The 22,756-nt window shown below is 40.7% G+C and overlaps 1 protein-coding gene across 8 annotated transcripts in view; it reads left to right on the top strand.

Moving 5' to 3' along the window:
• Nucleotides 1-22,756, top strand: part of ZMIZ1 (zinc finger MIZ-type containing 1) — a 371,096-nt gene that overhangs the window by 337,101 nt on the left and 11,239 nt on the right. For all 8 annotated transcript variants that reach the window (XM_042457113.1, XM_042457112.1, XM_042457114.1 and 5 more), the window contains 6 exons: nucleotides 8,353-8,563; nucleotides 12,840-12,945; nucleotides 13,110-13,270; nucleotides 14,809-14,876; nucleotides 16,630-16,698; nucleotides 17,271-17,518. In XM_042457113.1, coding sequence (XP_042313047.1) covers nucleotides 8,353-8,563; nucleotides 12,840-12,945; nucleotides 13,110-13,270; nucleotides 14,809-14,876; nucleotides 16,630-16,698; nucleotides 17,271-17,518 — 863 coding nt within the window. The remainder of the gene's footprint in view (nucleotides 1-8,352; nucleotides 8,564-12,839; nucleotides 12,946-13,109; nucleotides 13,271-14,808; nucleotides 14,877-16,629; nucleotides 16,699-17,270; nucleotides 17,519-22,756) is intronic.

Genomic DNA, 22,756 nt, shown 5'->3' on the forward strand with positions numbered 1-22,756 from the left:
AGAGCTTACAAGATACTCACACCACCACATGGCAACAAAAAGTGAATGGAAGAGTTTCATAGTTATCAAGGGCATTGTTTACTGGATATAACAGCTGACCTACTATGGTTTGTACCACTTCTTTACCATATGTTTCTTTACCATATGCACACCACAAACGTAGAATGGAATAGCATTCCAAAAGTAGAATGGAACAACAATTCTTTGGAGAATGCTCCAAACAATTGTTGTTCCATTCTACTTTTGTAATGTTGTTCCGTTCTACTTTTGTGGCGTGCATATGGTAAAGAAGCTAATATCTGCTAATAAAAGTAGACTGCTTAAAGTAGGGAATGGGTGTGGGGTTGTTTCATGTGTTTTTAACATTTTAAATTGCCAGCAAACCTGAATTAGGATATTCACACTTCAAAATTATAGGCAGTTACCAGTCATCACTATTAGAATACTTTAAAATCCTACAAAGAAGTAGGATAACATACGTTCGCACATTTTCTAAATAGGGACTGGTTGGTTAGCCCCTCCCCACTAGAGTACAGTTGGCCCTCCACAATTGCGGGTTTGCCTTTTGCAGATTTGGTTATTCGTGGATTATTTGCTGTCACCTCCACTGCTGCCCTGTGCCATTTTTAATAGGGACTGGAAGCCTTGCAAGACTGAGCGTCTGCAAATGAGACCTGTAAGTCCCTATTTAAAAGAAAAATGCAGTGGAGGCAGAGGAAAGTCCCACCAGCTGCCCATTTCTACCTTGTGAAGGAATCCTGCCTCCTTGAAGGCACCCAGGGTGGGTTGAATTTGCAAAGTGTGTGTGTGAAAATAGTTTGAGGGAGGAGCTAGAGGTATTTATGGTTTTTCCACTTTTGTGGAGCACTGTGCCCCTAACCCCAGCAAATGAGGAGGGCTGACTGTAGACCCATTGAATCAATTGTTGAATGTTGAGTCAATACATAGGTAAATCCCATAGATTCAGTATGTCTCTTTAGTTAGAAATAATAAGAGGATTCAGGGCAAAGTCTGCTTCCATTACCTGCCTTTGTCAAAGTCAGGCCTGTATGTAGCTGGGAGAAGCAATAAATAAGCTCTTGGGCAGACATTTTCCTTTTCAGTGAGGGCTCAAGTTGGACTTCACTTGTAGGATGGAGCAGAAGTCATTTTTTCAAGTCTTTTTCCAGCTCCCTGACTGATTCGAGAGATACTTTCTAGTGTTGAGATAACCCTGCTGTGTGTAGCATTCATGCTTTCGGCAACACCAGTTAAAAATATGGCTTTTGGTCTGCCTAAAAAGAAGTGACATGCAGTCTCATCCAACATCAAGCCATGTATAATAGCATAATGATAAGATTATCTCCTGAGATCCAGAGCATCATCCTACTGCTGTTCAGTTATGAATGGCTTTAGCATGTAATTATAATACTAAATACAACCCAAGGTCTGCCTTAATTATAGTTAAGGGTGGACTTTAATTTTGGTTTGGTTTTGTTTATCCATACCAACTGGAAGATGGTTGTATGATTTAGCCACCAAGCTTGAAACGTCAATGAATTAGTTGTGAACCCTTGTCTCCTTTAATGTGAAACTAATAGCAGTTTTCAGTGGGTCATGTCCAAAAGTTAATGCCCTAAATTTGAGGTCCTCTAGCTAGCTTGCCTTTCATTATCTCGGAGTAGCCACAACAGAAGGAGAGGGTGCAGTTATTTGCTGACTCCAATTAATAAGTAATCACTGCTGGGATTGTGCAGAATCGTTCTGTAGATTTATAGAGCTGCACTGAAGCATGGGATTGTTTTCTAATGCTTGCAGCCTGAAAGAAAACAGCTTGAGAACACTGAGAACACTAAAGCTGTAGAGTTGCATTTAAATTAATTATAAATACTTCAACATAACACTCTTAAGAATTTTCTTTAAACATGTGGAGTTTATAAGAACACTTCATACTATGAAAACAACTCCCATTCTTCCTTTGTCAGAGTGCTTTCTTGTTGCTTTTAGGCTTTACTAGAAAAAGAAGATGCAGACACAGTGCACTTATATAGACAAAATGCACAAATAATGCTTTGTTTTCATTAGATATTACATATGAATGCCTTAACCATGGTTAAGGATTAGCTGCAAGAAAGATGTGAAACCACTGGTAGAGGTGGGCTTTGCATACTATAGTTTTATTTCACATCATTAAGTATTACATCTATACCAGGCAATAGTGGTTGCAGGAGTTTCTTTAATTTTCCTTTTGCTGATGCTCCTTATCAAGGTGTATTTTAAAAAAATCAATTGGATACTTATTTTTTTAAGAATAATATGAACATTAAGTAATCAGAATATAAGCATTTTAGTCCTATAATTAATTTCTGTATTAAAACAATGTCTAGTATCAGATATAGTAACCTTGTTCAGATGTCACATTTATTCATAGCTTATGGCGACAGAACCAGGTCCAGTCTCCCTGCAAATTCACACACTCCGTTCCTTTCTCTTCCTCACTCAGCGCAGTTTTGAGGAGATCAGGAGTTTCACTTTGAGTTTTGATAGACCACAGCTTGTCATTCAGTCAAAGGAAATTATCGCATTCCCTTTTCTCCCCACATAGATGCCGGGTGCAACTTTAAGAAGATGGATCATATTGCATTTACCTGTCGCTGGGCAGCAGGCAACCTGTTTACAACCGGGCTTCTCTTGCACCTTTTCATAATGGGATTCTCCTGTTCTCGAAAGCTGTGGCAGAAGCCCGGGTTGCAAATGGGCTGTGTGCTGTCCAGCGATGAGTAAATGCAATAAGATCTGCCTTCTTAAAGTTACACACTCCATCTATGCTGGGAGCAAAAGTAATGCAATAATCTCCAAAGCCAGCAGACTCAGGTTAATGATAACTAAAATTAACTTGAAGCAGACAAGCTTAAAACTGTGGGTTCTAAAGGTGGTTTTTAAAGCAAACCATAGTTACCATTAAGTGCAATTTAGAATTTGACTGACATAGTAAACTGTGGTTAAATAAAAATCAGGCGCAAAAACTTCCAGTCACTTTACAGCTGTGCCAGTAGATGAGGAGGGAGAGGAGCAGCATGGCTTATGGCATTCAGACATGCTCATTGAGTTAAAAGAGGGTTGTTGTTGTTTTTTGCATAAATCAGCCAATTCAGTCATTTCTCAAGTGTAACTATTAACACTCTACATATGAAATCGCTTGCAAACTATTCTGGATTGTGACAGAAACCAAAAGACTTGGCTCAACATTAGCTATGGCTATTTCAATTTTGTTTGCTTCTTTTGAGGGGTAGGGCGAGGCGAGAAATATAAATAAACTTTTATTATTATTATTATTATTAGTAGTAGTAGTAGTAGTAGTAGTATTTATAATAATGGGAAAGGGTCAAGACAAAATGAAGCGGAAACACTGAAAGGCAAAAGTGATCAGTGTACAGTTTTTATAGTCCCAACCTTCACAAATTGACCTATCATAACTAAGACCATATAGGAATATTTTAAAGATAGTCCCTCTGAGAGAGGGGAAGTGTGCTGTATGTATAATGCAATAGGAATATATAAAATCCAGTAGTCATAAGAAAGAAACAGCAGTGTAAAATAAGTAATATTTTTATTTAGTTATCAATTAGTAAGGTTGAATTATCAGATTTAAGAAATTGTGTCAATGGGGGAAATGAGTTTAAATAAATTAGCTGAACATTCTCCTTTTCCTCTTTGAACTTTGATCAGGCAGCTGTAAAGTTTTTAGGAGCTGGACTTATAAGTTAATTGGCACTTTTTAGATTACTTTCCTAATTAATCTACAAATGGCCTGAGCTGTTTTGGGAAAATAAACTGCAAAGTTTTCTTTGCAAATGACTTACTAACAAACTCTTTTCTTGAATCTTTAAAAATCTTTGCAGAAACTGTTAGGTCAAAGAAGTCTTGACTTGCAAACAGAGCTCACGTATTTTCTACAGCCGATAAAATTTCTCATTTCAAAGACGGTCAAAAAAAGCAGACTCTGAAGACTTTACAGACCTCAGCCTTATAGCATGACAATATAAACTATCTCAATCATTTTATTTTTAGAATGTTAGAACTGTGACAATATGTAATGCAAGTATTGATACCACATGGTGAGGTTTGTCTTTAGTTTCGTGGTTAAACTTCTCCCTTGTTTGAATTCTTAAATATGAGCAGGTATGATACTCTTATTTGTTTGCTCATTTGAGTTAGACATAATGTCTCCATGTGCCTGACCAAATAATGATGAGTATAGCATTTTAGGCACAGTTATGAGAAGCCCCAGGCTACATAGCCAATAGTAAGGGATTGTGAAAGTTGTCCAGAACATCTGGAGAGCACCAGGTTGCCTTCCCTTAGGCCCTAAGTACATCACATGGTATTTACTTCCTGGGCCTTGAATGGTCTATTCATGCAGAAATGCAACAGGCAGCCTCTTGTGAGGGTGGGTGATTTTGCCCTCTTGGTATATTACTGATTCATACTCACTCCGTGTTGGTAAATCGATTCCAAAAGGTCCATCATGTATGAAAGCAGTATGAAAGCTGATGTTTTCATTATCCCCTTGTAGTCGCTTTTTTTGTTGTTGCATGATTGTTAGTCTGCGCCGCTTCAAAATGTATGTCAATCATCTGTGACCTAAGTGGCAGCCTATCTTGGGACCTAAATTAATAGAAGATTCGATTGGTTTTGCAACTACTTGCCTCACTAAAAACAGGTGATTGCAAATAGTTGAAGAATCAATGAATCGAATCTTCTATCAATTTTATTTTTAAATAAATAAATAATGCACCCATAGGTCATACCACAAGCACAAAGGCAGCGCTGAGAGTGGGAGGAAATGGTGGATCTACCAAAAACTGAGGAGGAATGGTAAACATCCCTCTGCCATTAGTCCCTCCCCTCCAGAATGGTGCAATTCAGATCCGTTGTTCCCACTTGCTGAACACGCTTCAGAAACTATTCTTTTCAAAAGAACCATCAAAGAACAAAGAGTGGGTTTTTTGTGTTTGTCTTTCTTCATCTTGGTTGGAACCGATTACAGTAGGATCGACATCGGTTTCAAATGGGAACGATGGTCATATAACTTGATCAGTAATTTGCTTTAAATCACAATGGGAATGCAGCCTTATAGTACTGTACTTTCCTCCGAAGTTCTAGTGACTGTTTCACATTTAGTTCTAAATTAAAATAGGAGATGCACTCCATTTTTTACACCCATAAAAGTTTACTTTTAAAGATTACTCTCAAAATATTTATTCATGTCACTCCCAGTGTACAGTCTTAAACAAATTATCACCTTCATAAGAATAGGTAATCATTATACTTAATTCTCTGTGATTTATGGACATCGCTGTTCTCAGTGTGCCTTCTGCCTGGAAAAAGACAAACCCACAGTGCTGATTTATGCAGAGATACAACAGGTTGGCTCTCATGAGGACAGTTCTGTTCTGTCTTTACACTTCAACTAATTCTGCTCTGTCCAACACATTGTCTGTAAATATGGCAGGATTACCTACACCTTGAAGGAGTCAGAATGACAGGAGGCAAGGGCAAAGCTCTAAATCAGAAAGAGATGCAGAAAGTACCCTCTTCTGTGAGTGAGCTCTGTGGGTTCGCAGACCTTTTAATTATTTAATGGATATACATACATACATACATACATACATACATAAATCTACAGCACTATATCAATAATAATAATAATAATAATAATAATAATAATAATAATAATACACAGAGACAGCAATACTAATACATCCTATTATTGCCACACACAGCTTAGGAAATACAGTGTTTTAGACTGCTAATATATTCCAAGTTTTTTAGGATTTCAGCCAGTTACAGGTCTTTCTTTCACCTTGGTTCTTTCTAGGTGCTGTGGGCATATTCAGAGAAAACCAGAGGTCCATCACTGTTTCTCTCTTCTTTGTTTTTAAAGAAAAGAAAAGAAAAACACTGAAAAATAGAGAATTATATGGGCAGAGTAATACATTCCGTTAATAGCAGATCAATATATAAACCAGCTTTTTCAAAACTGATTCCTATTTTTGTTTTTTGAACCAATGCAAAAAGTACATAATTTAAAACGATAAGCCATACTGGAATTGTGAATGGCCCGTGGACTTTAAATGGTTGAGCTGCTATACAATAAACGTTGAAGTGTCAATGAAAAAAGAATCGTCACCTGAATTTGCAGCAGAACAAGAGCACTGGCAGACCTGGGTTCATGGAGCCCAATATCTGAATTTATTCCAGGGATCCTAATCTGGTGACACAGATGGGGCGGGAATTTATTTTCAAGGGAGGCTGAAGGGGAAGAGATGCAGGGCCTACAATTTCTAGACCCATCCTTCCAACCTCGCATTCCTTTGGAGCAAATAGATTTCATTCTAGGTTTAATTGCCATACAGTAGTAGTGCATGATTTGTTAAGAGGATATTGAGAAGGGAAAGATGTTGGGAAGGGAGATGCTGATATCTCCTGTCTTCATACTGTGTTCTCTCCTTCACACAGTTTAGAAGAAACTCTTGGCCTGAATCCTCTTGGTAATAAATCAATGGGATTTACATATATATTGACTCACCATGTAATAATTGATTGTTGGAATCTACTCTAATTGAGACTACCAGTAGGATTCAGATCTTTCTACTGATACCAATAAATGTTGCTGTGCTCCTGCTCCTTAATTACCCGGGGTGAGGAAATTTGCTTCTGGGAAGGAAAAAGAGATGGAGAAGAAGGAGCAGAGACAAGTGTGTGAGAAGGAAAGAGAGAAACATTGTCCATTGATATCTTAAAATCTATGCAGGAAGTCCTTCTCCATATACTCCAAATGTGGGTTAGAGACTCATCTCATGTGCGTGGTGTTATTCCCTTGCTCTAAATATGTCTCCCCATCTCTATTGTGACATCTCTCTGCTTTCCTTCTGACCGATATCATAATTTGGGCCTACCTACTTGTCTCTCCTCCTGTCTCCATCCCTACTCTCCTTCCTAATCTCCTCTCTTGCTCCATTTCCTTTAATGCCTCTGCTCACTCTGCAGTCCCCACTCCTCCCACCATCAACCCAACATCTTGGCCATCACACACAACAGAATTGTGCACCATTTTATTTTAAATATAATGTGTTTATGTAGTGGTGACTGACAATTTATTTAATGTGGATTGAAGAAATTAAATTTGGATTGGGAATTCAAAAAATAAGTGAGGATGACCAGCGATTTGGATTTGGCTCATTTTTCGATCAGTGAGCTGTGAAATTTTTGAAACTCCATTTTGGTGCAGAAGTTACCAATTTTTATCATTTTAGCCAAAGGTTGCCAATTTTCACACATAGTTCTTATGCATTTTTTTCTCATTTATACATTTTGTTCACACTGATGTCTTAGGGCCCTGAGCTCTAAATGTTTTGTGTGCATAGCACTTACCTTGCTGCAGTGTTCATTTTGGAACTATTTTCATTTTCCTTTTAACATTGGTATCTGATAAACTGAATCTGTAGGCAAAAGAACTCTGGTACTCTCTATTTGGTAATGTTAACATATTTTACTTCCTTATTTTTATCCTCTAATTCTTGAGAACTTCATGATTGCTCCTTCCCCTTCTTTCCTGACTTATTCCAGCTGCTTAGAAGTCCACCATTCTGTAAACTGCTTCAAGCTCGTCCATATAAAAAGTCATGTGGAACTGTAATGTATTGATATTATTACTATCCCCACAACTTTTCAGCTACATGAGAACTTTAATAGATACACCCTCTGTAATATTAATGTCATTTATTTGTATGTCAAAGAATTGAAAACTAAGGTTACATCTATACTGGCTAGAATACTCTGGGCTGCTCCCAAAGTATTATGGCTCTGGAGTTGCCCTGAATTCCCCATTACCTTTGCACTTTGGAGCAGTGCAAGGTGGCTGTCTACACACACATCCCAGTGCTGTTGGTGCAAGTCACACCCTCTGACATAAAGAACAAGGTGCCCAGTGTTGATCACATGGCTGGGTGCCTTGTTGTAAACTCAGAGAGAGTGACTTGCACCAGTGGCAACTCTGTATAAACAGCCACCCAGCATTGCTCAGAATAGCTCTGGATTTTCCAAGAAAATCCAGAACAAAAGGTAAGTCTTTTTTATGTGGTTGAAGGCAGGGATGGACTGGATTTGGGAAGATAGTATGTTGTGAGGGTGGGAGAGAAACTGGTTCATTTGGCCCGTATAGTCATGGGCTGAAAGATGTTGCACAAACCAAAGTTTAAGGGAACAGGAAAAAATGTATTTGGATAACAGAACATAAGGGGAAATTGCTAATATTGTAGTACTGAAAAGCAGCTTCCTGAACCATCCCAAACATGCCTTGCTTGACAGGTCAGACTTGGAGCTCCAGTTCAAGTGCTATCATCACGAAGATAGACAGATGAACACCAATTGGCCAGCATCAGTTCAGGTCAGCGTCAACGCAACTCCGCTTACCATCGAACGTGGCGACAACAAGACATCACATAAACCCCTGCACCTAAAGCACGTCTGCCAGCCAGGAAGAAACACAATTCAGATTACCGTCACGGCATGCTGTTGTGTAAGTACTTCGGACCTGCTGTGGTTGCTGACTATGATTTGCCTCTAGAGAAAGAAAGGTACAGTGGTACCCCGGGATACGAATGCGCCGGGTTACGAATTTTTCGGGATACGAAAAAATCCCATAGGGATTTATTGCTTCGGCTTACGAAGGTTTCTTCGGGTTACGAAAAAACCGCGGCGCTATTTTCCGCCACCGGAGGGCAGCAGAGAGCTATTTTTCCATTAGCGCCTATGGGAATTCGGCTTACGAAGGTATTTCGGGTTACGAAATTAACCGCGGAACGAATTAATTTCGTAACCCGGGGTACCACTGTATTTTAGTTTGGCAAAATCTTTCTTCAAATATAGCTCTCAAGGTTGCCACTGCTATTTTACCTTTGTTGGTGATTGTTCACAAGGCTTTACTTTTGTGTAGAGTAACGCATTTAAAGGGGCCAAATTGCCTTAGAGTTTTAGGGGCAGTCTCCCACCCCTTTTTCAGCCAGATCGGGACCATAGCAGCCACACGCTTTGACCCTGATCTGGCCTTTACAGGGCATGAAAAGGAGCCGCAAATGGGCATGATAGCCATAGCGCCACGGCTATACAGCGTTCCTTTGGCACTGCATCGTACAGATGCAGCGGCAGAAGAGCGCTGTGATGCCGCATGGTGCGGTGCACTGCCCTGCCCCCAGGGCACAATAATGCCCTGACTCCACTGCCAGGCCGGCCCAAAGTGCTGGTCTGCACAGGGCCTTAGTTTCTAGAGATTCAGTTCTTTACACTTCTTTACTTTCAGATTTGAATCCAGGAGATACAGACTACAATCCTATACAGATTAACCCGTGAGTAGGAAGGAACTCTGAGTTAACATGAATAGGAGAGAACTGTAATTGCAGAAGTTATTCAGAACACTCCAGTAGCAGAGTGATAAGAGGAACCCTGATTGATAGATTTTCAGACAGGCTGCCTTAGTTGATAATTCTGGGATAACAGCAAAGGTCAGAAAATTATTAATTATTTAGCTTACTATTAATGTAAGTTGTCTGCAGTTCTTTGCTTTTCTGCCTTTGGAGCCTATACCTTGTGTCACTTCCGACTGTAGGGTTCAACAAAGGAGCTATGTGATTAGGGAAAATACCCATCAAGCACCTGGGGAAGGGTTTAAAGAAATTCTGGATTAGTTTTATCATACACAAAAATTCCCGTTCCAGGATTACTTGTGCTGAATAAGGAATTCAATTACTTTGCCAGCTAAACCAAACTCAGGGTCCGTACAGACAAGCCAAAATAAAGCTGCTTCAGGTCACTTTGGAGGTATGCTGTTTAAATGACACCTGCATCTTAAGAGGCCAGAAGGTGCACCAAAGCTGTGTTCCAGTCCTTAGGACTGGAACGTGGCTTTGGCGTGGCTTCCGGCCTCTTAGGATGCATGCATCATTTAAACAGCATACCTCCAAAGTGACCTGAAGCAGCTTTATTTTGGCCTATCTGTTTGGGCCCTCAATCTACAATGGTGGCTCTTAGATAGCTTTATAAAAATTAATTGCTTATCTAAACATCTGCTGGCATCAAATCAGAGTAAATAATCTGTAATTATAACCCTCTGTCTCTAGAAATACATTCAAGATAAAGTTTACAGTGCCAACTGAGTTAATTGATGGGTGGGGTCATTTCACACATTACATAGCAAAAGACCTGAACTTGACACCAGATCTACAATCAGTAGGATATTGACTTCCATCTAGTCTCCCTGATAGCTGTACCTGTATAAAAACATATCTTTTTGAAACTTTCCTTTGATGCATTCACTTTTTTAATATTTATTTATATTTTCAATTATGCATGCAAGGCTTAAAGAAATCTTGATTCTTCTCCACAACTAGTCTGTACAGAGGCAGAAACAAACTCAGCATTAGAAAATCCAGGAAAATACCCTTCTAAACATCTGTAAATAAGAAATGGTGATAGCAGCTGCACTAAGTTAGTATTTGAAAAGAGTAAAACGTTTTGAAGAAGCAAGGAGATGCCTAGATATTCTAAATATTAATTCTAAATTGATAACAAATGGCCATAGGACTTCTATATATGTCTTCCACAGATTATGCTAATTTTGAGTGGGAGCATTTGTAAGAAAGGAAGGTGCATGATTTCAGAGACCAGGGTTTCTCAGTCTATGCAGTTCACAGTTGCTAAATTCTCCTTGTGAAAGGGTGTACGTGCTGATAAACATAATACCACTCCTAGTGGGTTGAATAAGCTTGATCAGTTTTAATGAAAGGGCAACATTGCACAAGAATACAAAACATTTTCCCTCTGCTTAATATCTGCTTGTAAAGTGTCATTAAAGTTACAGTACCTACATGAGTTTCCAGGAAGAGCTTTGACTAAGAGCAATGATTCACAAATAATAAATTTCCAGCATACTGTTGAGGGATGAATCCTGAATAGTGCTTCCTTTTGACCAGCATTTCCTTAAGGATGGAGTAGGAAAGTCATTTACTAATTAACTGCCTGAAAGACCAGTTTTAGAGGGAACTGTCTAGTTTCACCTCAGCTTTTGGCAAATATATGTGCAATGAATGCATGCTTCTTCACAACAGATTCTGCTCTTCTTTAGCATGACTATGAGAGCCAGCGTGGTGTAGTGATCTGAGCGTTGGTCTAGGGCATTGGGAGATCAGGGTTTGAGACCCAGCCACTGGATGACCTTAGGCAAGTCATTCTCTCTCAGCCTCAGAGGAAGGCAATGGCAAACCTTTCAGAAGAAACTTGCCAAGAAAAGCCCATGATAAGCTAATGCCTTAGTGTTGCCATAAGTCAAAAGCCGCTTAAAGGCACTCAACAACAACAACAACCCTCATGACTAGTATTGCTTGAGCAGACAGCAAAGTCCTGCATGCTTGCACAGACTCAAGCACCTAACATCCTGCAAGTCTTTCAGCTCAGCAGGCAAATCTAGGTACTTAGCAATAGTACTTACATTTCTATACAGCTTAATAGTGAACTCAGCACTCTAAGCCAATTGCCCCCAACAAGCTGGGTACTTTAGACTAGGCAGGTCAAAGACTGCCGGGGTGGGGGAGCAGTCCCTAAACAAAAGGTTCTTTAATATGAAATATAATAGGACTATATGGCAGTGAGATATACATCCAAATTCACACTCAACAAATTCAACTCTGTGATATACATGGTTGAAGATCTCCATTTGATTTGATGAAGCAGAAGTCATTTATGCTGTTATTTAAAACGTTTCTAATCAGAAATCATTTGCTTCCTTAAGCCTAAAACAGCACAAAGCAAGTTAGTCAGCTCCCCTTAGGAAGCAGGGATGGGTTGGAAGTCAGGTTGGTTGAATAGTCAAAGCTTGCCTCAGAGTCACTTCTGCCCATGATCACCAGAATGGCCATGCCCCAAAACATGTGAAATTTCAGAGTTCATTAATAATTATCCACTCCCCCCCCCTCCCCACAACACCCCTAGAGGCCTTTTCCGTAAGCCTCCTTACCTTTTAACAGCTAATAGGCACAGTGGTGTCAAGATGAGGAACTGAGCCAGAGGGGGATTTACACCACTTCTACCCTCCATTCTCAGACTTCCCTGAATTAATGGCATGCTGAATACTAGACCATAGTGGTTTATGGGGGGGGGCATACTGTGCCTATCAACTTCATAAAAGGAGAGAGGGAGGGAGCTTCTGTTTCAGGATAGAAAATCATCAAGAGGTTAGTGGATAGCAACACAGAAACTCTTTCAAAAGACATATTTTTACAAGATCTGGAAAAGGATTTGGGGACTTTCTTCTTTGAAATGGGCTTTTTCAAGCCCTTTACATCTGTTTTCAGATGTGGCTCAGATAAACACCTGTGTCAAGCAATGGGGAAGGGGGATAATTACATCCCTGAGGTGTCCCTACAAACTTCCCCTGCCAGCGCTTCCATCAGGGCCCTGCCTTTACTCATATTCACTTTCCCCATGCAAGGAAGGCAGAGGAGAAGGGAAACACATCGAGCCAATGCTTCAGGCTGCCTGAGCCCCAAGGTCAGCTGAAAGCACCCAACTTCATTTCCCCCTCATCTTTCCCAAACAGTGGAGCCAAGGGAAGAGCAAAGCATACTCAGCCATTGCCTCTCCTTCCCTCTCTTTCTTGGGAAGGGCCTTGTCCCAAAACACTAAGGGCTCAGCTTGACACCCAGGCAGGTCAGATATGGCTGACAGGCTGGATGTTAACCCAGACCTAGTCTAATGACTGAATAGGTGAATGCATTTTGACATTTTGTTTTGTTTTTCCACAGTCACATTTGTTCGTATTGCAGTTAGTACACCGGCCATCAGTGCGTTCAGTACTTCAGGGCTTACTAAAGAAACGTCTCCTTCCAGCTGAACACTGTATCACTAAAAGTGAGTAGCGCAGAATCTTTTACCTCTGTATTCAGATTCATATAAGGGTCTAAATGTACAGTTTGAACCCAACACTGTCCATGGAAATTTATACCACACACAAAATACACAGCAATGTTAAGTTCTTAATTTCTTTTATTTTATTGTCACACCCTTTTAAACAGTCAAGAGGAATTTTAGCAGCGTGGCAGCATCCTCTGGCAACGCAACTCTCAATGGTGAGGATGGAGTGGAGCAGACAGCTATCAAAGTGTCTCTGAAGTGTCCAATCACATTCCGTCGGATCCAGCTTCCCGCAAGAGGCCATGATTGCAAACATGTACAGGTGAGTCAGCAGCCCATTGATGGAAGAGCTGGAGATTTAGCACCTTCCACCGGGAAGGCAATCTACCAGCAATATACTGTGCCCTAACAAGTTCTTGGAAACCTCCCCACTCCCAGTCACCTTGGATATTGATTCATTTGAGTTAATGCGATTTTTCCTGGCAAAGTGGGGAAATGTGCACATGTATGTATTTGGCAACCCCTTTAGAGCTTGGGTTTGAAATCAGGATGAAGACAAGTGGGACTCTAAAGAACATGTTGAAGTGTGGAGCGCTTGTGTTTAGTTTTCTACCCTCACAGTTTCGTTCCCTCTCCGTAGTCATGACAGCATTCCATGATCACTGAACATTCCCAGCCTGGCTTGTACAATTTTACAGTTTTGTTTGGGCGAGTTGAGCACTCTTGGGTACAGGTGCCAAGTCCAGGCTACTTTGCAGACATTATATCCAGCTTCTTCCATGTGAATAAAAAAGTGGCTTATCCAGACAATGAAATGGGCCAGCCCATCCCTTATTATTGTAATTGATGTTGTTTGCTTGTTAGAAATAATTAGGATAAATCTAAATCCAACATAGCAGGATAAAACAGATAGCAACATCAGTAAAAGTCAATTAATTACATAGAACGAGGAAATAAAACTCACTTAAGGTGAAAACCAACTAATAATTATTGTAAAGAGAGACTGATAATATTATTATTCTAAATGTAATTCTTAATCCCAATTACAGTAGATCCACTGGAACATTGGAATTTACAGAAGTGCTGAGTTGTTTTTCAGGAATTGATTTAATGGGTGTATTACTATTGCAACTAACAATTAGATTCAGGCAATTATGTTAACCTCTGATCTTCAAATAGCCTGGAAGAATAGGGCCAATAGGCCAGCAGGTTGGGCTCTGGATGAGACTTTCTTGGGAGAGCATTCTACAAATAGGAGCCATTCTCCCAAAAAGCTCTTTCCATTAGTATGTAGTTCCACTGTGTTCTTCCGTCCCTTCAGTTGTTTGTTTGTCTTTTTGTCCGTTTCTTGATTCCCCCCCCCCTGCATTTTTGTACTTCTCCATATATTAAGATTACCCCAAGACTCACACAGTTGGTCTTCCATATCCAAAAATACAACAATCCACAGTTTGTGAATTTAAACAACAAAAGTATTGAAGTTCCCCCCCCCGCCCAAATTTACAAATGCTTCTATTTGGTTTTAGTCACTGTGTTTCAAATTTCAGGTACAATTATTGAGGGATGTGTGTAGAGAGCACTGTTTGAAAAGGAAGAAAAGTGTGGAAAAATGATTTGATGGGTCCTGCCCTCTGTGATTCCAACATTTTGAATGTGTTTCTATTGTTTAATCATACAATCTACAGAGAGAACTGAGAGAGTGTGTGTGCTTTTTTCATATGTTTTCAGTGAAAGTGTTCCTTTCTTTTCTTTTTTCCTGTGCTCATACTGGAAGGATGATTTCCATCAGCCACTTCTTTAATTTTCTTTTACTTTGGCTGTACAATTGTTTAACTGATATGGCTTTTTTCTGTTCTACAGTGTTTTGATCTGGAATCCTACTTGCAGCTGAACTGTGAACGTGGGACGTGGAGGTGTCCTGTATGCAAGTGAGTGTGACTATGCAATACAAGCAGCAATAGTTTTTTTAATTAAATCAAAAAACATATAAGAGATGATTAAATAAGATGTGTCAAGGTGTGAAGAACAACAGGGTTTTGTACACTGTAGAAATAATGCAGTTTGATACCACTTTAACTGCCATGGCTCCATCCTACAGAATCCTGGGATTTGTAAGCACCAGCATGCTTTGACAGAGAAGACTAAAGACCTTTACTTCAGCAAAATAAGACTAAATGCCTTGTTACTGCTGTTTCTGTGTGCAAAAGAGAATCCTAAGTGAAACTAGAAACATGAAAAATACTAATGAAAGCATATTTATATATTTATTTTTATTGTCAATGATCATTAAACACTGTGATGTTCTGCCAGTTTTATATAAAGATACCAAAACAGCCCCCCCCCCAGTTATATGAAAAATATGTGAGAGAAGGTGTAATTCACTTAATTCCTTGATTTCCATCATAATAGTTAGACTAAAATTCTAAACTGGCTTGTCTCAATGGCTGTAATCCAGTACCCCTGGTTTTTGTTATAACTTTTGTTGCCATTAGTAAAACCCACCAAAAGATCTCTTGCTTTGTTTAGTGACTCTGCCTGTTCTTGCATATTGCCCTCTATGCTACACTGCAAAACATTTAAATTATGCCACCCCTCATTTCTTCCATTCCCCAGATTGAGTACATTGCCTGGAGCATTTATCTTAGGTCAATAATTCTCCAAATGTGCCAGATGTGCTTTGCTACTTTCTGAAGATTCTCCCACCTAGATCCAATAATCGGTTCTAGGGGTGATGATACAAAGATTTTTTAGCAGTCGTGTGCATACTGCTGCATGCAAGACTGTGGAATGTAGTAGCAAAAGCCATTTGAATCGGTAGGCAAAAGATATAACTGGTCTTTCACAAAGTTGGATATAAAGAGATGTAAGAAAAATATAGCAACTCCTCCTGAGCCACCTTCTTCCCAAATGCCACATCAGAATTATGATGAGGCAAGGAAAGTGCAGTCATCCCCACAAAACTAGTATGAAACAGTGGGAGCCTACCACCAAGAGCAATCAGTCTCCTCCAACTGTGATTGATGTGGAAGATACCACCTTCCTTTTTCCCTCTTTGGACCTTTGCCCACACATCATGAGGCATCACAGCTTTCAAAGGAGAGGGCAAGGACTTGAAACTACAGTTGTCCCTCCATATTCGCTAGGATTAGGGGAACAAGACCCCCGTGAATATGGAAAAACCGCAAATAACAAAAACATTGTTTTTACCTGAGAGGACACCTCTCTAGGAATCTCTAGGTCCTCCAGTGCAACTCTGTGGTTAATGTCCAACATACACTGACTATAGAATGGCACTGGAGTAGCTACAAATGGTCTTTCAGTGCAACTTTTAGTTAAAGTTGACCACAGAGTTGCACTGGAGGACCTAAACAGTCCTAGAGAGAACATATTAATGAAATCCGTGAATAATCAAATCCACAAATATCAAAGCCGCAAATATGGAGGGATGACTGTAGTTTAATATCTTCTGGCTTAACCCCTTACTGTTATCCATCCCTTACTGAAAAAGTCAAAGTACTTGCAAGTGCCTCTGTTCTACCCTCACCCTCCAAAAGACATCAAGGATCTTTGCACCCACTCTAAAGACATGCACAGGGAACTGACCTTTACAAATAGCATTCTGTAAAGCGCCATGTACATGGGTGTCAATGAATTAAATAATTGTACTGTTTTCTCTTTTAGTAAAACAGCTTTGCTGGAAGGCCTGGAGGTTGACCAGTATATGTGGGGCATTCTGAACGCAATACAGAAGTAAGTGCAACTTCACAGCTTTAAAATTAGAACCATTTTCTTGATTCTGGTATCCTTGATGTTCTGCTCTGGAGGTTTTCCTAGGTATTCATTGTTAGTTTGGAGGTACTTTAAGCTGCAGGCTTTGAGGGTATGTTGATACCAAAGAGCAGAGAAGGAGGGAGACAGTTCAAGGGATGGTGGCCACTTGATATGCAGGTCTAGAATGTGGCGCATCTGATAGCCCAATAAAGCAAATCCATCTTTGCCATTTGGTTAGAAAGAACATTCCAGTGTGAAGTCACTATGACAGTCCTGTCAAGTGGCCAATAGAAAATGTGTGGGAAGATGAAAGAATCTGTTCTCCACACAATGCAAGCACTTTAGGGATAACATATATAGTGGACCTACATTGTTATGCTCTTTTCTGCAATAGGAGAATATATGAAGATGTTTATTGTCCTTAATTTCAACCACCCAAGCAAAGCTTTTAAAGAGAATGCATATGTGGACCTAGTATAAGAATGGTGCTTCTCATAATACAGTGGTGTACCAGTGACAAGCAGTGCCACAGAACATCTTCTGTTTTGTAGCTCTGAGTTTGAAGAAGTCACAATCGACCCAACGTGCAGCTGGAGGCCTGTCCCAATCAAATCAGACATTCACATCAAAGATGATCCTGACGGCATTCCTTCCAAGAGGTTTAAAACGATGAGTCCTAGCCAGATGATCATGCCGAATGTGATGGAGATGATTGCAGCTTTGGGTCCAGGCCCATCACCATATCCATCAATCCCACCTCCACCTGGCGGTACAAGTTCCAATGAATACAGTAACCAAGGTGGGTCTAATTTTCCCCTGTGTATGTGTATGTATCATCCACGAACAAGCTATTGCATATCCCTTAAAATGTCTTCCTCCCCAAGATGTTGAACGGAAACATGTTGGTAGAGTATCTCCAGTGATGCTCACGACATTTCAGTTTTAATGATTTAGTCTATTATAGGTACAATCAGCCCTCCACATTTGCAGCTTGACTTTTGTAGATTTGATTATTCACAGATTTGGTTAATATGTTCTCCCTAGGAATCTCTATGTCCTCCAGCACAACTCTATGCCCAACCTCTGGTGGATGATGACCATAAAGTTGCACTAGAAGTCCTTTAGATTCCTAAAGAGTGTTCTCTCAATTTTTTGAAAAAACAGTTTGTTTGTTTTTATTTCATGGGGGTCCTGCCGCCCTAACCCCAGCAAATGTGGAGGGCCTAGTGTATATTCTTTATACAGTGTGCCCTTACTTTACGCAGGGGATCCGTTCTGGACTCCCCGCATAAAGCAAATACCACCTATGCTTGAGCCCCATTTAAATGAATGGGGTTCGTGCATACAACAGCATGTCGGTGCACACGCCCCATTTGTCCCTATGGGCCACGCCACCCCTTCTCCCCATGTGGCTTTCAGCGTATGCTGAAAGCTGCGTAAAGCATTGTATATACGCTTCATGACTCCTGTAGGTACATGAGGCCCTTTCACACGACACAGTGATAGCAGTATGACTCCACTTTATCTGGCTGTATCCTATAGGATCCTGGGAGTTTTAGTTTGTGGAGGCAGTAGATGAGCATTACCTGAGATTTCTAAATGCCCTGCTCTAAACTGCAATCCCTAGAATTCCATAGGGTTTGCAACCATGGCAATTACACTGACATCATAGTGCTATAATTGTGTAATGTGATGGTCTTTGAATGACTGTATAGATAATAAGCCAACAGTAATAAGAACAAATAAATGCTCTTTGTGGAATCCTGTGTGGCAAGTGCACAAGTGTATTTCATAACATATGTATGTTGATTGGCTGGTAACAGAGGAGGCACACTGACAAAATAATGTATTTGTGTTCTTCACATGAAAGTGGGGAACACAGCATTTTTTCCTCTAAAGACATATCCATTTAACAATTTTTCATTGAAGTTAAAATATCAAACCATGGAGCATTTAGAGGAAATTCTAGGGTATTTAGATAGAAAAGTCTCCCCCCCCCCAAGATCAGCTTGTATTAGTGAGCAAGACAAACAGATTTGGTCAGTTTTTCAAATAAGCAAGTGTATGTAATAATAGTCTCAGAGGAATTGTACTGCCAAGTTCATTTACATGGGACCTATTAGCTTTCCCCTTTTGTTATCTAAGCATGTTTGGTTAGTGCCTAAATAAAGGTAGTGGGCTATCCCCACCCCAGTCCAGTCACTCTTACCATGCAGAAAGAAGTGTGACTCTAAATAAGATAACTTTCTGTGCTATTGAGGACCCTGGCCGGTTACACACCGGCAGTTGGGACGTCCGCAGGACGTCCCATTTTAAAAAAGGGGCGTCTCTTCTAGACGCCCCTGAGTCTAATACGGACTGTGTCCGTACAATATGGCACCGGCCCTTCTACATGGCCGGTGCCATATTGACGTATCGGACGCTGAGCGTCCGAACGTCGCGCAGCGCTAATGACATCACAAATGCGCCCTTGGCGCTTCACAACGTCATCAGTGCGCCGTGGAAAGAAGCTCCATTTTGGAGCTTCTTTTTTGCCCCGCGCAGGAGCCATGCGGTATGGCTGCTGCGGCTCCCGCGCAGAGCAAGCGGCGGCGGCGGCAGACCGCCTCAAAGCGGCGGTCTAGAATCCGCCCCTGATTCTTTTTTCTTTTCTTTTTTTTCCTCCTTTGCCCTTTTGTTAGATGACAGCGCTTAGTGTGTGACACAACTTGTCTGGTACCCCCTAAACTAGCCTGAGGCATTGTCAGTGTTGAAGTAAAGTGCCAGTGCCAGTGCCAGTGCCAGTACCAGTCTCTTCTGTACATCAGTTTACCCTTCTTCTCCAGTCATTAAGGCCAGCCCTGATCTCTCCACTTGCACATTTAAATTCCTCCATCCTATCTATGAAAACCGAGAAATGACAAGTGAGAAAGAGTGACTGGGGAAAACGTGGCAAAGTGTCAGATGTTACTCCTGCTGGAAAGGTGGGGCAGAGAGTCCAGTTCATAGGAGACTGAGTCAACACCACTTCATCTTCAGCACATGTCTCAGTTCAACATGATGTCCCTTGCCTGATGATCACAACATTAGCCAAACCGCCTGCCTGCCTTTTTTGCCTCTTGGGCCCAGTGTCTTGTTTAAAGCTATTCACTGGTCACTGAGAAAATGCATAATGGAGGAAAGCAGAAAGCAACCATTTTCACACAGTTGACTTAATTATTAACCTTCTAATGTCAGCACTGTGTGATTCAACTTACGATATCTTCATAAACCTGATCTACATACATATACTTCCCAGATTTTAAATTGGTATTGATTTTTAAAGGGTGGGGGTAGAGGAGGCCTGTTCCTGTTCCTCAGAAGTAAATTCTACTGTGTTCAAAGGGGTGCGTCCCTAAGAAAGTGTGCAGAGGATGGCAGCCTTAGCTGTTTTGCAGATTAGGAAAATGTGAATTAGTGAGGCTCTGCTGTATTTACATGACAGATCAAAGCCTCAGCTTTCCCAAGAAATACTCTTACACAGCTAATGACTTCTGTTCCCCTGAGATTAAACTTCTCCACAAAATGAGCTTGTGCTGGAAAGCAAACGATGCAGATGCTTCAAGTCCCATCAAACTCTGTTTGTCTTGAATGTTGTAAAGCTGCTGCTCTTCAGTTGACAAAACCGTATCCCCTCCAGGCAAGCTGCAAAGCTGCACTATTATTTCAGAGCTCAACATGATCCTGTTCAGTGGCTTATGTGAAATAACTTAGTGATGTTAGTTCTGTTCAGTGCGCATCATTTAAACCACAAGGACTGGCATTGCAGTTCCAGAGCTTTAGCTGAGATGCTCAGATAATGGAAATAAACGAGGAGAGAACCTTTACTGTACGACTAGGGATAGTTAGCCAGGGCAGGTGGATTAATAGAGGAACTCAAATCACTGCTCTGTTCATTCTGATACTCCTGTAGATTTACAGGAAACCCATCTGACATTACATGGATAAGAATTCATGCATGAAATATAGAACTGGGGACCCTGAGAAGCTAGAGTGAAACATTTTGAAAATGGTTGTGTTTGACGGAATCTACTGAAAGGTCAGAATTCCACTTAAAGAATGTCACTGTGTCAGGAAGTCAGAAAATAAGAATGTAGGCCCAGGTGAACCTGAAGCAGTACTGATTGGTGCTTTTTCAAAAAGTTATTTAGACACTAAATTGCTTCCTGATTTTAAAAAAAGGCCTAGGCTGAAAACAAGAAGCATACGCATGTGGTTGTTCAATGCATTTTTAGCAAAAAAACAAAAAAGAGCAGTATTGCGGGGCTTTTGCAAATATAGTAGCAGCCCAGAGGAGCAAATACTCCATGGCCCCTAATTTAGAGGATAGAGACACACATCTTTCCTCACCTTCCTCTTTCTTGAGGCTGCTTGGCTTACACTTTGCTGACTGTTTTAGTGAGATACTAATGTCCAGTGTGCTCACAACTTGCTGATCATAGAATCATAGAATCGTAGAGTTGGAAGAGACCACAAGGGCCATCCAGTCCAACCCCCCTGCCATGCAGGAAATCACATTCAAAGCATCCCCAACAGATGACCATCCAGCCTCTGTTTAAAGACCTCCAAAGAAGGAGACTCCACTACACTCCGAGGGAGTGTGTTCCACTGTCGAACAGCCCTTACTGTCAGGAAGTTCCTCCTAATGTTGAGGTGGAATCTCTTTTCCTGGAGCTTGCATCCATTGTTCCGTGTTCTAATCTCTGGAGCAGCAGAAAACAAGTTTGATCCCTCCTCAACATGACATCCCTTCAAATATTTAAACAGGGCTATCAAATCACCTCTTAACCTTCTCTTCTCCAGGCTAAACATCCCCAACTCCCTAAGTCCTTCCTCATACCCACCTTAGTAGGAGAAAAAGAGTCCATGCCCACCTGCTACTTCATATCCCTTCCTCCGCAAGAAAGTGTTCGGGTCCACATGCTCTACATGCTTCAGTGAGGGACATCAGCAGAGATACTATGTCCCATGTTGCTACAGTGTCATGCTTGAAAGGGGAAGACGTGCCACTAGAGGAAGAAGACTGGTCATTGTGGCCTTCTGCTGGTGTGACTTGCCTGAAGGAGAGTCTGGCCATTGTGACCTCAGGCTAATGATGCTTGCCTGAAAGAGCAAAAGACCATTGTGACCTCCTCAGTGATGTTGCATGCCAGAAAGCAAGGGGCAGCTACTGTGATCTCATGCTGATGGGGCCTGTGAGAAGAGTGGTTGAACCTTGTGTCTTCCCACACTTCTGTCCCATCTGAAGGAGAAAGACATACTGGCCCTTAAACACCTGTTGTTTTTTTTGCACCGCATAACAGACAAGTTTGGGGGGTTTTCCCCTCTTTTTTTACTTTCTTCTTGTCCCATCCTCTCAAATGCAAGAACCCACACCCTGTGCCCAGCATTACATTTTAGGACACTAAATAAATAAGTCCTGCTGCCTGGAGACAAGAGCTTTTCTCTTCAACTGTGTTTGCCTGCTGGCTACAACTCATCTTTAATAAATGCAAATCTCTCAAGGGATACCAGCCATCATTTCAAGATGATAAAGTGCCAGGAAGTGAACTTGAGAAAGTGTGTAACTCCTACAAGCAACAACAACAACAAAAACTAAATAAATTGAAGATGACAACTCAGAATAAAATCTTAATGTCAAACTAAAATTTATTTCCTGTACACCCCTACTTTGTAATAAAACCTATTTAGAGACAATTACTGTAGCATATTTTTAGAGAAACTAAAAATCTGTTTGTTTTGGCATTTGTATCCTCTTAGTTGAGAAAGTATTTTATATCCTGAGATTTAGCAGCTTATTCAAATATTGAGGGAACTGATGGGGATAGAACTGTAATAATTGTGGGTTATATGAGAAATGCTTTCCATCAGCAACTCATTCAACACTTCTGCTGCAGAGGACCCAGATTAAAGCATACAAACAAAAATCAGAAGGGTTTTTGTGGGGAAGGGGAGAATCTAGTTCTCATGTAAGTAAATGTTTTCATTTGGCATGAATGCATCTCATCTGATACATGAG

This window comes from Sceloporus undulatus, chromosome 3 (genome assembly GCF_019175285.1).
Source record: "Sceloporus undulatus isolate JIND9_A2432 ecotype Alabama chromosome 3, SceUnd_v1.1, whole genome shotgun sequence".
Lineage (NCBI taxonomy): Eukaryota > Metazoa > Chordata > Lepidosauria > Squamata > Phrynosomatidae > Sceloporus > Sceloporus undulatus.